The sequence below is a fragment of the Ursus maritimus genome, unplaced genomic scaffold (genome assembly GCF_017311325.1).
Source record: "Ursus maritimus isolate PB19 unplaced genomic scaffold, ASM1731132v1 scaffold_7, whole genome shotgun sequence".
Lineage (NCBI taxonomy): Eukaryota > Metazoa > Chordata > Mammalia > Carnivora > Ursidae > Ursus > Ursus maritimus.
In genome coordinates, this window is record NW_024426885.1 from 55,802,897 (window position 1) to 55,821,408 (window position 18,512).

The following is an 18,512-nucleotide window of genomic DNA, read 5'->3' on the forward strand; positions in this document are numbered from 1 at the left end:
AACATGGCTGTGTCTGACATTTTTAAATTTGCAGTTCTTCAAAAAACACTTTGAAACCATACTATTAAGATAGAAATTTAAAGCTATTCCATTTTTCTCTCAAATTGCCTAAACTCTGAAATTGTCCTTAGTCTCCCACTGATGTCAAAACACAGTTGCTTTTAAGCCTAAAGCAAGATATTCTAGAATCTGAAGGATCGAGTTGGAAGGCATAATGAAGCATTTTTATTTAAAAACTGTTCTGCAAGGGAACATAGAAATATAAGTAAAACTATGATTGTGAACTTAAGTTAAAGAACTTTAATACCGTTATACTTTCGTAACTTTTATTATAATTTCAAACTTATAGTTTCATGAACAGCACAAGAAAATCCCACATATCCTTTATTCAGATTGTGTTTATATTTTGTCCCATATGATTTATCATCTTTTTTCTTTATATATAGACATGCATGCATACATATACAACTTTTTTTTCCACAGTTGCGAGTAAATTGGAGACATCGTGCTCCTCTACCCATGAACACTTCATGTGTTCCATAAGAAAATAATCTCTTAATCGCAGTGCAATTATCAAAATCAGGAAACCTAAAACTCCATAGTTTATATTCAAATCCCAACAACTATCCCAATAATGTACTTTACACCATTTTTCCTCCTATCCAGGCTCCAATCCAGGATCACATTACATATAGTTATGTCTCTTTAGTCTCCTTTGATCTCAAACATTCCTCAGTCATTGCCTTTCTTTTTTTTTTTGAGAGTGCATACGCAAGCAGGTGGGGAGGGGCAGAGGGAGAGAATCTCAAGCAGGCTCTAGGCTCAGCACAGAGCCTGCCATGGGGCCTGCCAGGGAGCTAAATCCTGAATCTCAGGACCCAAAGATCATGACTTGAGCCAAAGTCAAGAATCGGATGCTTAACCAACTGAGCCACCCAGGCGCTCCCAGTTATTGCCTTTCTTGACTTTGATGTTTTTTAAGAATACAGGTCACTTATTTTGTAGAACAACCCTCAATTTGGGTTTGTTTGATGTTTTATCACAGTTAGACTCAGCTTATGCATTCTTGCCAAGAATACCACAGAAATGAAGTTGTGTCCTCCTCAGTGTATCTTATTAGGAAGTACATCATGCCAAGTGGTAATTTTAACTTTGATCACTTAGTCAAGGTGAGCTACCAGGTTTCTCCAATTTAAAGTTACTATTTTTTCCCTTTGCTATTAATAAATAATTTGAGAAATGTGAGACTATGTATACCTGTTTAAAAGGCCATGAAAACAAAACATAGGAAACTATATATAAAATATATTCACTGCTCTAACAAGCCAATCTCAAAGCTCATTCTTCAGCATATAATATTCTGTAGATGTCTCAAATAATGCCGTCTTCAGGAGCTGTTTAAGGAATAAAATTCATCTACCCTGCATTTAAGACAAATATCTATCAATGTATATACACCATTTATAGTATCTTACAGTGAATTACCAAGGTATCTGCACTTTATTGTTGCTGGATATTGTGGTTATCCAAAATTAATTTCCAACTGCTGCCAGAAGAATGTGGTCCATATTCATGTTGATGAAAGATACTGCAACAATATTCTTTGTTTAAACAATTAACCTGTAAAGCCCTACAATCTCAGAATAAACATATGCCTTTGTTCACTTTTGTAACAAGGAATACAGAGTTCACTACAGGTGGCTTGGCACCGGCACCACCACTTCAAGACAATTTACTTATAACTGATCAATCTAAAAGAACCTTAAGGAATTACACCTTATGAACCCACCACAAATATACCCAAATTGCTATCAAATTTTTCACAATTATTGTGCCTCACTAATTAAACACGCAATCAGTAAGACTCTCTCAAAATTATCCAGAAGGTATACTGATACAAGCTATATTTCAAAAATAGGAAACCTAGCTCAAATATATTCTTAAAGCATAAAAAAATTAGGATACAGTCCAACTGTTCTAGACTTAAGAAAGAATTGTCACTTGAACATGAACCAAAGCAGTAAATATTCTACACAAGGATTAAAAAAAATCTGAGTAAGTACCTTTTAAGAATTTCTCTATTTATCTTGTAATAATCAACATAGTCCCACTCGTCTTAAGAAATGCTTCAAAAATGGGACACCTGAGTGGCTCAGTCGGTTAAGTGTCTGCCTTCAGCTCAGGTCATGATCCCAGGGTCCCAGGATTAAGCCCTGCATTGGGCTCCCTGCTCAGGGGAGAGTCTGCTTCTCCCTCTCCCTTTGCCCCCCAACCCCACTCATTGCTCACGCTCTCTCTCAAATGAATAAATCTTTAAAAAAAAAAAAAAAAAAAGAAAGAAAGAAATTATTCCAAAACTCTCCAAAAAACTTTAAACAGCAATTAATTTTAACTTTAAAAAGTATATGCTACAAGAGTCCCCAACAGTCCCCAAACAATTCAATGGGGAATGAATATTCTTTTTAACAATAGTGCTGGCACAACTGAATATCAACATACAAAAGAATAAAGCCGGATCCCTACCTCACACCATATACAAATATTAACTTGAAATGGATCAAAGACCTAAATGTAAGAGGTACAATTACAAAATTCTCAGAAGAAAACAGGGGAGTAAATCTTCACTGCTTTGGATGGACAATGGTTTCTTAAGATAACACCAATGCATGAGCAACCAAACAAAAAAATAAATTGGGACTTAATCAAAATTTAAAACTTTAGTGCTTCAAAGAGACCATAAAGAAAGTGAAGACAAGAAGGAGGAAGGAAGGAAGGAAGGAAGGAAGGAAGGAAGGAAGGAGACAGTTCAGAGAACAGAAGAAAATATTTGTGAAATATACTGATAATGGACTTGCATCAAGCACATAGAAAGAACTCTTCCAACTCACAATAAAAAGACAACCAAATAAAAAAACGTGAAAGTATATGAACAGACTTTTCTCCAAAGACTTCTTCAGCAATCAGCATGTGAAAAGATGCTCAGTATTAGTCATTAAGGAAATGCAAACCAAAACCACAATGAGATACCACTTCATATCCACTAAAATGGCCATAATAAAAAATATAGACAATATTAAGTGCTGCCAAGAAACTGGAGAAACTGGAACCCACATACATTGCTGGAAAGAATGTAAAACAGTGCAGCTGCTTTGGAAAAGACTGGCAGTTCCTCTAAAAGTTAAACACAAAGTTAACATGTGACCCAGCAATTCCACTCCTACATATACACCCAAGAGAAATGAAAACACATATTCACACAAAAACCTGTGCACAAATGTCTTCTTAATAGTCAAAAAGTAGAAAGCCAACTGCCTGCAACTGATGAACAGATAAAGGAAATGTGGTATATCCATATTCCACATGGATATGTATTGGAATATTAGTTAATCATAAAAAATGATGGTTTGAGACATACTACATGAACAAACCTTGAAAACATTATGCTAAAGGAAATAAGTTAGACACAAAAGGACAAATATTATATGACCACCTTTAAGAAATAACTAGAACAGTCAAATTTACAGAAAAACAAAGTGGACCAGAGGTACCCAGGGACTGGGAGAAAAAGGAAATGGGCATTATTTAACAGGTACAAAGTTTCTGTGTGGGGTGATGAACAAATTTTGGAAATAGTGGTGGTGGTTGTAAAACCCTGTGAATGTAATTAATGCCACTGAATTGTACACCTAAAAATGGTTAAAATGGCAAATTTTATTATACATATTTTTTACCAATTTTTTAAAAAGGAATGAACCTTTAAAGCATCACACTAAGTGAAAGGAGCCAGGCATAAAAGGCTATATATTGTAGGATTCCATTTATATAAAATGTCCAGAATAGACCAATCCTTAGAGAAAGAATCAGATTTGTAGATTAGTGGTTGCTAGGTGTCTCAGTTCATTCAGGCTGCTGTCACAAAATACTGCAGACACAAAATACTGGCTTTTAAACAACAGAAATTTATTGCTCACAGTTCAGGAGGCCAGGAAGTTGAAGATCAATGTGCCAGGAGATTTGGTGAGAGCTCTCTTTCTGTTCACAGATGGACTATCTTTTCACTGTGCTCTTACAAGGCTGAAGATATAAGGGATATAACAGCACTAATCCCATTCATGAGGACTCTATCCTCATGACCTAATCATATCCCAAAGGTCCCATCTCCAAATACCAACATACTGAGGATTAGGTTTCAACACATAAATTTTATGAGGGCATAAATATTCAGTCTATGGCACTAAGGAAGTGAATGCTAATGGTATGGTGTTTCTTTTGGGGTGATGAAAATGTTACGGAATTACTGGTGACAGCTGTATAATTCTGCAAATATAATAAAAACACTGACTTGTATTTTTAATAGTCTGAATTTCTTGGTATATGAATTATACTCAATAGGCTATTTTTTTTTTAAAGAAAAGAAAATAAATGTTGCAAATACACCAATGGAACAGAACAGAGAGGTTGAAAAAAAACCACACAACCTCCGTTTATGACAACAGTGATATTGCAGTGCAGTGAAGGAAAGGATAAATGCTCTGTTAGTGAGATAGCCAGAAGGGAGTAAAAAAAAAACTAGGCTTAACTCCTAGGTCGCAAAGACAAAAGCAACTCCAAGCAAACTGAGGATCTAAATGTGAAGTATAAAATAAAAAAATTTACAGGAGAAAGAACAAGAGAATATCTTCGTGCCCATAAGGTAGGCAAAGATTTCTTAAAAGGATACAAAACACACTAACAAAAAGGAAACACAGCATTTATCATGTATTAAAATTAAGAACTATTTAACAAAAGACACTAGTAATATAGTGAAAAGTCACAGCAGAAAGTGAGAGAAAATATTTACAACACATATACAAAGGACTCTACATTGAGAAGCATAAAAGCCCCTTATCAAGAACACACACACAAAATATTACACATCAGTAAGAACAAAAGTCAATTGAGTAGAAAAACTGAGTAGAAAAACCCAAAAACTTGAATAGGCACTTCATAACAGAGATCAAATGACCAATAAGTCTATGAAAGGCTGCTCAACTTCAATGGACGTCAGGAAAATAAAAATTAATACCATGTAACAACCAAGAGAATGAAACCATAAGAAGAAAAGCCATAGACTAAGAGAAATTTTTGAAGAAGACACATCTAGTAAAGGACAGTTATCCAAAACATACAAAGAACTCTTAAAACCCAACAAAAAAACAAACAATCCAATTAAAAAGTAGGCAGAAGATCTGAACAGGCACCTCACTAAAGAAGATATACACTTGGCAAATAAACATAGAAAAGATGTTCAACGTATTATCAACTATACACCTATTAAAATGGACCAAATCCAGAACATTGACAACACCAAATGTTGGCAAGGATGTGGAGGAACAGGAACTCTCATTCACTGCTGAAGGAATGCCAAATAGCAGCAATACACCAGAAGACAGTCTGGCAGTTTCTTACAGAGCTAAAGATAGGCTTACCATACAATCCAGCAAGCACACTCCTAGGTATTCATCCAAATGGGTTGAAAATTTATGCCTATACAAAAACCTGCACAAAGACGTTTATAGCAGCTTCATCCGTAATTGCCAAAACTTGGAAGCAACCAAGATGTTCTTCAGTAGGTGAATGGACAAATAAACTGTGGTACATCCTGATAATGGAATATTACTCAACTCTAATGAGCTATAAACCTGTAAAGACACAGCTGAACCTTAAATGTATATTTCTAAGTGAAAGAAGCCAATATGAAGAGGCTAGATACTGTATGATTCCAACTACATGACATTCCGCAAAAAGCAAAACTATGGAAACAATATAAAAGTCAGTGGTTTGGCAGGCAAGATGGGAGAGATGAATCGGCAGAACAAAGAGGATTTTTAGGGTAATGAAAATACTCTATGATACTATAATGATGGACATATGTCACACATTCATCCAAACCCACAGAATAACAACACCAAGAGTGAATGAACCCTCCAGTAAACTATGAACTGGGTGATTATGATGTGTCCATTCTAGGTTCACACTTGGTAAAAACTGGGCCATTCTGGCGAATGACGTCGATAATGGGAGAGGCTATGCTTGTGTAGGGGAAGGAGGCATATAGGAAATACCTGTACTTCCCTTTCAATTTTGTTATAAACCTAAAACTGATCTAAAAAAATAATTCTTAAAAAAAAAGACCTGGAAAAAAAGTGCGCAGACAGAAATTCACATGTCAAGAATATCATAAAAGGAATTTATTCTTGCTTTGGTTGGGATGTCAGACTCTCAGAACTTCAAAATTATATCTAAGGTATGAAGGATTTTTATGCAGAGACACTATCATGCAAAACCAAGTCTGGAAACCAATTATTCAGTCCAACTTCTTAATTTTAAAGTGAGATCCAGAAAGTTAAATGACTGCCGAGAGCTACCTACCAAGACAGTGGTAAAGTCAAGACTAGATCTTCCAACTCTAACCCAATGATCTTTTTATTATACTCAGATATTTCAGAAAGCCTAGACTTGTTCTTAGTGAACATGAGGGGTCACAGATAACCAATGCTTGTTTTCTTCTCTTTCTCTTAAGCTTTCTTTTCAAATTACTCATAAGTTACCTATTTAATAACCTATTCTAAAGTTATGCCAGGAATCAATATTAACAGCAGTTACAACACTTGCAAAAAAGAGAAAACCAAATATCATGTACCCCCCGATAAAAAAACACACCGCCACATATACTCTTGCCAAAAGAATTGAACTTGACTCTGATTAAGCTTCTAGATCCAGCTATCAATTTACAGGCAACAACTGTATCATAAGTATGCAATCACAGAGAACTCTATAATTCAAGTGTCCCAGGTTCTTCAAAGTATAAGAAAAGAAAGGCATGAAGAGGGAATCTGAGATTAAGAGAGATTTAAAAGCCATATTAATCTTTTTAAGGGAGCAAGACTAAACAATTAAGAAACACAAGGAATTTTATGATTATAAAAGTCAGCATAGCAGTTTCTTTTGAGAGGAAGAGGCTATGTTTGGGATCAGACACAGGGGTAGCTGGCAAAGTTTTCCTTCTTGACTTGCATAGTGATTACAAGAAAACATGCCTTATGGGGGGCGCCTGGGTGGCACAGCGGTTAAGCGTCTGCCTTCGGCTCAGGGCGTGATTCCGGCGTTATGGGATCGAGCCCCATATCAGGCTCCTCTGCTAGGAGCCTGCTTCTTCCTCTCCCATTCCCCCTGCTTGTGTTCCCTCTCTCGCTGGCTGTCTCTATCTCTGTTGAATAAATAAATAAAATCTTTAAAAAAAAAAAAAAAAGAAAACATGCCTTATGATTATTTATTTGTTTTGTGGTTTTCAATATGTGTTTTATTTTACAATAAAAGGTTAAAAATGAAAAAATCTCAGGTCAATAAATAATCAGGTTACAGATAGTTATCTTTTGAGCAACAGAAAATACTTACCTATAAAAGATTTATAATTTTTTAAAATGTAATCTATAGTTATTGATTAGGACTACATATGACCTCTAGCAATTCTGAAGGCACACTATTTTCTATAAACCACACTGAAGTAGCTTTTATTCCCTTTACTCCCCTTTTATTCCCATCTTCCTTTATTTGTCCTATAAACATCAGCCATGAACTCCTAACTAGCCCAGATGACATAAGATCACTTTAAACCAGACAATGACTGTTTCCTACAAGACTTAAAAACAAAAAAGGGGCACCTGGCTGGCTCAGTCAGTAGGGCACATGACTTTTTCTTTTTTAAAGTGGGCTCCATGCCTGGCCCAACGCCAGACTTAAACTCACCACCCCTAGATCAAGACCTGAGCTGGGATCAAGAGTCAGATGCCCAACCAACTGAGCCACCCAGGCACCCCTAGAGCACTGGACTCTTAATCTCAGTCAGGGTCATGAGTTCAAGCCCTATGTTTGGCTTGGAGCCTACTTAAAAAAAAAAATTATGATTAATGAGTATTAATCATATTTGCTAAGGTGCAAGATTACTTTTATACATCACTTGATAAGGAAAGGGGGAAAAGCAAAACTTTACAGAAGGGCTCACAAAATGTACCTGACCATACACAGATACATTCCAAATGTACATTAAGCCCTTTACAGAGTGCCAAGAAATGAGATCAACAGACACAATGATAATAGCGCAGACATATAAGCTATCAAGAATGAGAAAGAAACATTTAAAGGTATACTAAAGAGTTAACTCCAATCTCTGTAACTCAATTTAATGTAAAAGGAGAAACAAACTGAGTGGATCGTAGCCCCACTGAAGAAAGTGAAGCAAAACAGACACATAGTCACAAACACAAAATTCTGCTTGCAACTTGAGATTCTGCCCCTGTAACCCTTCCAGTTTAAGAATCTTTCCTGTAAGTGCTCTAAAGAATCAAGGATTTTAGGTGACCTTCTAAAAAAACTTCCCATCTCTAACAAAGTCATTCAAATTTAGAAACAGTACAGACAACTTTGATGACTAATTCTAATCTCCTACAACTAGGTATTTCTTACAAATGAAAGAATTACCTTTCCTGAAACAGATTCTCCATCATAGAAAAGATAATGTTTTTCTACTTTGCCATCTTCAGTCTTCATTTCGGCCATTTTCCTGGTTTCCCCATCATTAAGGACAACATCGATCTCACAAATGGGTCCAAAAAAGCCTCCAAGAAAACTCTGAAATAAAAGGAAAATGCTCATAATTATGTTTTGTAATTACATTTTGTAATTCAAATCTAATGATCTCTGACCTAGTTAGTATGCAAATCTGCAAGTACAACATCGAAATAAGAACTTATATCAAATTCTACATCAAAACTAAACAAATTTAGCATAACAATGTACATACAGCTAATACTGTACTGTACATTAAAATTTAAGAGGACAAATTCATATTGTATGTTTTTTACCACAGTTTTTTAAAAGACAAAAAGAAAACTAAAATTTAAACATGCTATAATTTCAATCATTTCCATAGGTAACCACTATATATAATCAATTACTACCATATACCAGAAACCTAGAAAATTAATTCTTAACACCTGGATTTGAAAAGTTACCTTTAGTTATACTTCTATGTTGTTATGTCATATGCAGAACTCATACAATCCAAATTATGTGTACAAATCCAAATGAATTATTACAATGTATATTTACTTTAAAATGTACTGCTAGATAGGTCTGAACAGGATGTGTTACATTGTATAAACCTTTGGAATAAAACTGGCTCTAATGGAGGGGACTAAATTTCTGTGAATTTTTCCAAAGAAAATGTGTAAGCCTTGTTATGTAAATCCTGAATATGACAGAAATATAAGGGACAAAGATGAACTGTTTATGAATGCCAATACACTAGTTGGTAATAATATGGAATCCATTAGTAATTCCAATATCAGATACAGTTGTGGATCATTTTCATCACTAAAGCAAGCTAGTCTTCTAGCCTTTTTTAAAATTTACGTCAACAGTCTTCTACGCTGTCATCCTACATCCCTTCTTAAGTCTCCCCTACACAACCATAGTAATCTCTTAAAAACATAAACCTGATCATTTTCTGTTTAAATTCCTTCAGTGGGCTGTTAAGAGTATAAATTGGAACAACTACTTTACAAAACAGTTGGTCAGGCTAAAGATACACATATCCCATGACCCAGCAATTATACCCTTAGATATCTACCCTAAAGAGAAACTCTTACACACATGAACCAGGGAAAAAATATAAAAATGTTAATAATATCATTGTTCATAAAGCCCCAAATAGGAAACAATCCAAATATCCATCAACAAAAGAATGGACACATAAATTTCATTCTACATTCATACAGTAGGCAAAGGAATAAGATACAACTATACACAAGGATAACTTTCACACATACTATATAATTCCGTTTATTAAAAAGCCAAAAACACATAATGTACAGTATAGCATCAGAAGTCAGGAAGTGGTTAGAAGAAAGCATAGAGGGAGTTTCTGGGGTGCTAATTATGTTGTTGTTTTTATCTGAGCACTTCACACACAGATTTGCTCACTTTGTGAAAATATATCAAGCTATACACTTAATTTGTGCACTTTTCTGTACTTCAATGAAATGTTATTTTAAACACACGCATGCGCACACACACACACTGTATTCCCTAACATAGCCTACATATATCTAGTTCTATCCATCTCTCCAGCCACACCAGCTTCAAGTTATTTATCCAAGTTAATCAAATACGCCAGGTCCCTTCTTGTCCTAGACCAAGTATCCTTAACCTAACTAATTCAGCCTCTGAGTCTCAGTCTGACTCATTGCCATAAAGAGGCCTCCCATACCTTCCTAAACTGAAACTAGAGTCACCAAATTTAGGCCTCACAACACCGTGTAGTTTTATTACTTCATTATTTGTTATAACGTGTGCTTATTCAACACGTGAATCCCTGACTGAACTGTAAACTCCCTGAGAACAGATAGTTTATCCTTTGCTCATCACTTAAGACATAGTAGCTACGGTAGGGTGTGGCATTTAGTAGAAAGCATTCAAATACCTATTGAATGTTAAATTAATTTTGAATAAAACACATACTGTCCTGATAATAAAAAAACAAATGGATACACAAAAGAAGTGAGTTAAATCTGGAATATTCGGAAAGACAAGACCTCCCCCAGGAAGTTAGCTTTGGTGCAGTAGCTAAGTCTAGAGCAAGAAACTTGCATCAGGCCTCAGTTCTGTCCTCAGGTGGCAGAGTAACAGCAAGCAGGCTAATGATCCTCTTAAAACTCTGCAGGTCACAGGGTGATACCATGATCAAAGGAGACAGTGTTTTCCTTAATTCTGGGCTTGCTTTTTTGTTATTATTAATCCTATAATAACAAAAAGATTATAATTTCAAGAAATCAACTCAGAGAATTGCCAGATTTGTACTTTTGACATACTACAAAGACACAAACAGCATTTTTTCCTTTCAACAATGTTTTAATCTTTTCTGGCAATATTATGAATAACAAAGTCAATTTTAACCAGAAAATTAATTTTAATCAGAAAACTATTCTGAACTTAGAATGAAAAACATCAATGATAGGTCACATGCAATGCCCCTTCCCAGTTAGCTTTCATACTCCAAGTTTTACACTCAAAACTTGCTCAAAATGGTGTATTTTTTCCTAAGGGCTACAGGCATGAGAATGGACAGCAGCTCAAAATCAGGCTGCTGATATTTACTAATTCTCAACTAAACTACAGAGCCAGCCACGTTGGGGGGGCGGGGGGAGTTGCTATGGGAAGAGCAATTCTGAAAGGGTTGAAGACAACAGCCTCATTTAAGATATAAAATAGAAGCAAGAAAATAAAATTTAATTTTCTCATTCCCCCTTCATACCTCCCAGAGCTGCTTCTGGGAAAAATAAGATTTGAAAACTATAAAAATTGTTTTACGGATAAAAGGAAATATTATGGTAACTTTTTCCACATATGGATACTTAACACACAGAGCTGAACTTGGGATTTGAAAGCTGATATTAAAAGATCAAGTAATCAAAAATAACAAAATCAAAATTGCCACTAATTAAAGTGGTGTAAAAGAGACTGAAGTCTTATAAAATCTCACAATTAACCAATAACATAATTATAATTACACAGTCTTATTTTGACACCATAGATAAAAAGGAAAAATTCCTAGGCATTAAAAATACATGAAAGCTATGTTATCCTCTATTACTTTCTGTATGCATGAAGCATTTCATAACTAAAAATTTAAAAAGCAGACTTACTTTTCAACACAATCAAAACACTAAGATGGGGAGAGATCAGAAGGTATTTTTGAAAGTCTAGTTACAGCACATGCACAATAGGTTGAGTAATAAGCTACGGTACCTTAACAAGGCTGAGAGAGAATTCAGCACTAGGTTAACACCCAGTTTTTCACACTAGGACACGTCAAAAATGAACTAGTCTTACTAAAAGCCTCCAGAAAACTGTTGATGTCTTACATTTAACAAGCATATGACAAAGAGAAAAATTATCTGAGAAAAAAGTTTGTCCTTTTTTTTTTTTTTTAAGATTTTATTTATTTATTTGACAGAGAGAGACAGCCAGCGAGAGAGGGAACACAAGCAGGGGGAGTGGGAGAAGAAGAAGCAGGCTCCTAGCAGAGGAGCCTGATGTGGGGCTCGATCCCAGGACTCTGGGATCACACCCTGAGCCGAAGGCAGACACTTAACAACTGAGCCACCCAGGCACCCCTAGAAGTTTGTCTTTTTTGTTTTCCTTTTAAAAGGAATTGAAAGAAAAAGATTTCTCTACCCAAAGTCTTGCTTTTGAAGTTTTTATTGCAAGATGTGCATCTTCTGTCATTTCAAACAAAAGTCATAAAATTAAAATCTTTTTTTAAATTATTCACAAATTATAATCATTCTCCTGATATGTAAAAAGGAAACAAAATACATAATTGACAGGATGGTGAAGACTAGCAGATGGAGAGGGAATGAAAACTGTAAAGAAGGTTAGACAGACTTTTGCTGAAATTACAGAAGAGACATTTTGAAGCGAAAGACTACTCAGTTCTGGCGAAGACATCTTCAAGTGAGCATTCAGAATGAGATTTTCAGGATCAATATTAGACAATAATATAAAAGTTAAAACTCAGGAAGCCTTTAAATAACTAGACTGCAATATATATGACTATTAAAAGATTATGGCATTGTTTTTACAGTTTTCTACTTGCGGCCTAACCCTCATATAACCTTTAGGTTAATTTAAGATTTTTCATATAATTCATAAACCTGTACTGAACATCACCATCCAGCAAATACCATGTGGATATGTTAAAAGTCAACAAACTTTTTAGCCCTCACTGAAGAAATTTCACTCCTTCCAGTGGATGCAAAAAAATGCAACTCAAGGTGAATGGAAAGGGAGACTCTCAAAATTTACACAAGCAATGAAACAGCAAATTTTCATGCATAGATTACATTTATGCCCATTTCAGTGTTACAAAGCTTTACGATTTAGTTTATGTTTGACGAGTAACTTGAAAATAAATTGCTCTTAAACTAGTACAAAAGCTTATTAAAAGTAATTTTTAAAATAAGCCAAAGACTTTTAAGTCTTCTTGGCAAAGTATATTCAATTAAAGAAGACTTCCTTAACTCCCTGACTAGGCAAGGTCTCCCAAAACTTCCTTGTTAGATTTATCACAACTGTTATTTCCACGTTAAACAAATAGTTACACAAATAGATGTTTACCTCCCTCTAGATTGTAAGCTACAAGAGAGCAAGGGCTGTTTCAGTTTTGCTAGTGGCCCTTGGTACGCCTAAATAATTTGTTGCATGGGGGGAAAAAAGGCCCCAAGTTTAAGAATGAATATGCTTGTCTTTACTTTTCTGATTTTAATCAAATCAACACGCCTTCTGAGTCTAAAATGTATTTATTTTAAAAAACTTTTTTAAAAATAAACTTAGCTTCGTCTTCAGCCAAAAGTCTCAAGCAGTTTACTGAACCAGTGAGTTTTGGGAAAGCTGATAGTATCAGGAGAGCACACAGTAGGCGCTCAACGTATGCTTGCTAAACGAAACAAATACCATAAAGTGAGCCAAAAAAGATCCAATCTGGAGGAGATGGCCAACACACACAAAGTTAAACGCCTCGTGCCCACGCCTGTGCTTCCCACTAACTGGTTAGAGTACTCTGACTTCCCTCCCTTCTCTGTTCCCTAGGCCATTTCAACAGCCCAAAGTGTTAAGTTTCCAGAAAATGGCTTGGGGAAGGAAATGAGAGCCAGAGCTTAAACTGGCGGGCACAAAACCAGTGTCTTTTGAATTAAAGATGTCCCCACTTTAATGTCCTTTCCTTTTTCTCTCCCATTCTACAAGTGTCAACATCAAGGCTGAACTGGGGTCAAGATATCGCCGAATGTCACCACACAGAGATAAAACAAAACAAAACCCCGGAGTTTATCAATCTCGTGACACACTGGAAGAGAGTGACCCAGTCCCTCCCCCCCACCCAGCCCGGAACTGGGGGACTCCCGGGTCACTCCACCTGAAGGGAAGCGAGGCTGTCCGGAAGGAGCGGAGGGACTGGCTACCTTGGAAGGGGAGGCGGCACTGAGCCCCCGCACAGGCGGGGTCCGAGTACCCAGCCAGGGCCCCCACAGCCTGTCGAGGAAAGCGGGCAGAGGCTCCGACAGGGCCAGGAGAGCGCGCCGCCGCCCGCAGGTGCTCGGGCCTCTACGAGACCGGGAAGAGGCGGCGCCGCCGCCCGCCCTTTCCCGATCCCGCGGCGGCCAGACAGGCCTACCCCGGCTCCCCGCCCTGCTCGCTGCCCCCCTCCTGCCGTTGCCCTCCGCTCCACCCGCGACACCGAGCCCGCTGTTGGCCGTTCCGCCCCGCGCTCTGCGGCCAAGGCTGGAGGCGAGCGCGCGGACCGCCGCGCACTCACCATTGTCAGCGCCGCCGCCGCCGCCGCGTCCCCACCACTTCACTCCTCTTCCCTCAGGAGAACTCCCAGTCCAGATTCCCTCCGCCCCAGCGCCCGTCACGTGACCTCGAGCCGCTGGCCGCACGTGACCCCTCCCTTCCTTTCCTCTCCTCCCCCTGCTCCAGTCCCCTCCCGGCCTCTTGCCCCGCCCCACTGGCCAGCCTGGCCCTTGAGGGGCGGCAGTTTGGAGGCGGGGCCTCGTGCTCCACCCTATAGCTGAGGGGGCGGGGCCACCGAGATGCCGTAAAGTGGGAGGGGCCTGAGTGGACGCAGGCTCCTCAGGCCTTCCTCGCCCTCTCTTCTGTCACGTGAGGGGCGGTTCGCTGACGGGCTTCTTTGCCACGGCCAATTCCTCTTCCCTGTGAAAGTTGGAGTAACTGGGAAAGGAGAAAGGAGGGAGGGTTTGTTCTGCAGGCTCTCTCTCCGGGTGGGTTACTGCGCCGCCGAGGCGAAGGGGCGCTCTTACCCGAGGCGCTACTTCCTTAGGCCTCGCAAGATACATGTTCTCTTAATCCAGGGAGGAGGCATTCTTTCATCTTTCTGGAACTCTGCCCGGCTCCGTCTCCCACTGAGAGCTGCTGGGCTTTGAGAACTTGCCAGCTCTATAGCCTCTGAAGAGCCCGCCAGTGGGAAAAATGTGAGAGTGCTACATCCGTTGCTTTGTAAAGTACACGGGTAGCTTGAGACCTAGCCACCTGAGCTGTGCTGTCCTGCCAGTACGTGAGGTGGGTGGGGGGCTTCCTAAAGCAGGTGGTGCAGCTAGCCAGTACTCTGGCTCTGACCGCATCCTGACATTGTGGTCTAAGTCTACAGGCCCTCCAGATGAATGGGATGCTGTGTTGGTTTTTAAAAGCAGTGTTGAACCAGCACAGTGTATACATGACCAAAGCAGAAAAAATGATCATCTGAACGCACCATCATAACAAAACAAAATCAAGTTTGTGAGACAGGGCCATAAAGCAAGTATAACATTTTAAAAGGCTTGAAATTAGAGCATGGTCTCTAACCACAATAAAATTCAACTACAGATAACAAAAAAAATCCACAAATTTATGGTAACTAAGCAACATAATTCTAAACCTCTATGTCAAAGAAGACATCAGTTGGAAACTTAAAAATAGTTTGAACTAAAAGAAAATTATAATAGAATTTATGGGATACAGCTGAAGTAGTAATTATAGGGAGATCTGTAGCTTCAAATGTATATATTTGAAAAGAAGAGTTTTAAAATCAGCCATTTAAGTTCACATCAGAAAGTAAAACCATACGAGCATGTGGAGGGGAGCAGGGGGTATATGGGAACTGTGCTTTCCACTCAACTTTGCTGTGAACTTAAAACTTCTCTAAAATGATTTAAAAAAAATTAAAAACCCTCACGTGGTTGTTTACATTATCTTCAACAAAGGCGCCATGACAAATCAATGGGGAAAGGACAGTCTTCTCAACAAATGAAGTTGGGAAAACTGGATTTCCACTTACAAAAGAATGGAATTGAACTCTTATCTTACATCGTATACAAAAATTCACTGAAAATGGGTTTAAGACCTAAAACTATAAAACTTGTAGGAGAAAACATAGGGGGAAATCTTTGGAATCGGCAATGATTTCAACAAAAATGACAGACATAACACGCAACAAAAGCAAAGACAGACAAATGGAACTGTATCAAAAACTTTTGCTCATCAAAGGACACAACAGAGTGGAAGGGAAACCTATGGAAATGGAGAAGATATTTGCAAATCATATATCTGGGAAGATATCCAGAATATATGTTACTCCTACAACTCAACATATATTCTTAATATCTAGAATATATGAAGAATGACTAGCACTCAATTACAAAAAATCAAATAACCCAGTTAAACAGTGGGCAAAGGACTTGAACAAAGTCCGAAGATGATCTACAAATGCCCAATAGCATGTGAAAAGATACTCAACATTCGGATAAATGCAAATCAAAACCACAAGGTAGCATCTCACACCTATTAGGATGGTTACTATAAACAAAAACAAAAACAAAAAATAACAAGTATGGGTGAGGATGTGGAGAAATTGGAAACTTTGTGCACTGTTGGGATTGCAATATGGTGAGCCCCCTATAGAAAACAGTATGGAGGTTCTTCAAAAAATTGAGAATAGAACTGTCATGACCCAGCAATCTCACTTCTGGCTATATATCCAAAAGAATTGAAAGTGGGTTTCAGAAATATTTGCATATTCACGTTCATGGCACATATGAACACTCACATTCATTCATAATAGGCAAGAGGTAGAAGGAGCCCAAATGTCCACAGACAGATAAATGGAATATTAATCCATCTTCAAAAGAAAGGAAATCCTGTCACACACTAGGACATAAATGAACCTTGAGGACACTGTGCTAAGTGAAATAGGCCAGTCACAAAAACACAAGTGCCATATGATTCCACTTATATGAGATATCTTAGACAAATTCATAGACACAGATAATAGAATGGTGGTTACCAGAAGCTGAGGGAAGGGGGAAAGAGGAGTTACTATTTAATGGATATAGAGTTTCAGATTTGCTAGATGGAAATGTTCTGGAGGTCTGTTTCACAGCAATGTGAATATACTTAACCGCTACCGAACTGTACACTTAAAAATCATTAAGATGATAAGTTTTATGTGTTCTTTACCACAATAAAAAAAAATTAAATCCAGAGCAGAAAGAAGGAAGACAAAGATAAGGACAGAAGTCAATGGAATAGAAATAGGCAAGCAATAGAGAAGATCAAGTAATGCAATAGTTGGTTCTTTTAAAGATTAATAACGTTGATAAGCCCCTGGCAATACTAATCAAGAAAATAATAGAAAATGTAAATTAACAATATTAGGAATGGAAAAGAAGACATCACTTCAAAGCTTACAGACATCAAAAGGATCATAGGGAAATATATGAACAACTTTTATGCCAATAAGTTTGACAACATAGGGGAAATGGACACCTTCCATTAAAACAACTTTCCGAAGGGGCACCTGGATGGGTCAGTTGGTTAAGCATCTGGCTCTTGGTTTCTGCTCAGGTCGGACCTCATGGGTTGTGGGATCGATCCCCACGTTGGGCTCCATGTTCAGCAGACAGTCTGCTTGAAGATTCTCTCCTCTGCCCCTCCCCCATTTGTGGGGATTTTCTCTCTCTCTCTCTCAAATAAATAAATGGATGTTTAAAAAAAACTTTCTAAAATTAACATAAGAGGAAATACAAAATCTGAACAGTCTTACATCAATGAAATTGAGCAGAAAATTTAAAATCTTCCCATCCCAAAACTCCTCTAGGCTACAGAATTCACTGTTGAGTTCTACCAAAATGTAAGGAAGAAATAATACCAAGCTATCTACACAAACTTTTTAAGAGAATATAGGAGGAGAGAACACTTGCCAACTCCTTTTCTGAGGCCAGAGTAACCCTGATACCAAAATCTGACAAGGACATTACAGGAAAGAAAACTGCATATCAATATTCTCCATTAACTTAGCTGCAAAAATCCTAAAAATCCTAAACCAAGTTTATAAAGCAGAAATTTCTGTAAAAACCATGACCTGTGGGTTGTCCCCACACTGTAGTTAAATGTGTTCCTTTGTGTACCTATAAAATTCCTATTTAGTGGAATGGGACAACGTCTTTATACATGCTTTAAAGTTCATCTCTGGGGGCACCTGGGTGGCTCAGTCAGTTAAGTGTCTGCCTTTGGCTCAGGTCATGATCCCAGGGTCCTGGGGTCAAGCCCCCGCATTGGGCTCCCTGCTCAGTTGGGAGCCTTCTCACTTTTCCTTTTCCTCTCTCTCTGCCACAACCTCTGATTGTGCATCCTCTCTCTCTGTCAAATAAATAAAATCTTCAAAAAAATAAAAAAATAAAGTTCATCTCTGTTATTGTTGATGCTCAAATCAGCATTAAAATATAAATACATATAACAAATATATTAATATTTATTTAAATATTAAATAAAAATAAAATAAATACATAAATATAAATATAAATTTTATATATATAAAATGTGTGTGTATACACACACACACACACACACAGAGAGTAACT

General features: G+C 37.6%; 1 protein-coding gene across 2 annotated transcripts in view; it reads right to left on the reverse strand.

The window, feature by feature from the left end:
* Positions 1 to 14,571, reverse strand: part of VPS26A (VPS26, retromer complex component A) — a 36,409-nt gene extending 21,838 nt beyond the window's left edge. The window contains exons 1-2 of one of the 2 annotated variants that reach the window (XM_040624364.1): positions 14,414 to 14,571; positions 8,521 to 8,670 (exon numbers count right to left, since the gene is read on the reverse strand). In XM_040624364.1, coding sequence (XP_040480298.1) covers positions 8,521 to 8,670; positions 14,414 to 14,416 — 153 coding nt within the window. In that variant the 5' untranslated portion in view covers positions 14,417 to 14,571. Of the gene's footprint in view, positions 1 to 8,520; positions 8,671 to 14,413 lie in introns of those variants that run through there. The other variant, XM_040624365.1, reaches the window with a different exon arrangement.
* Positions 14,572 to 18,512: the final 3,941 nt, after the last annotated feature.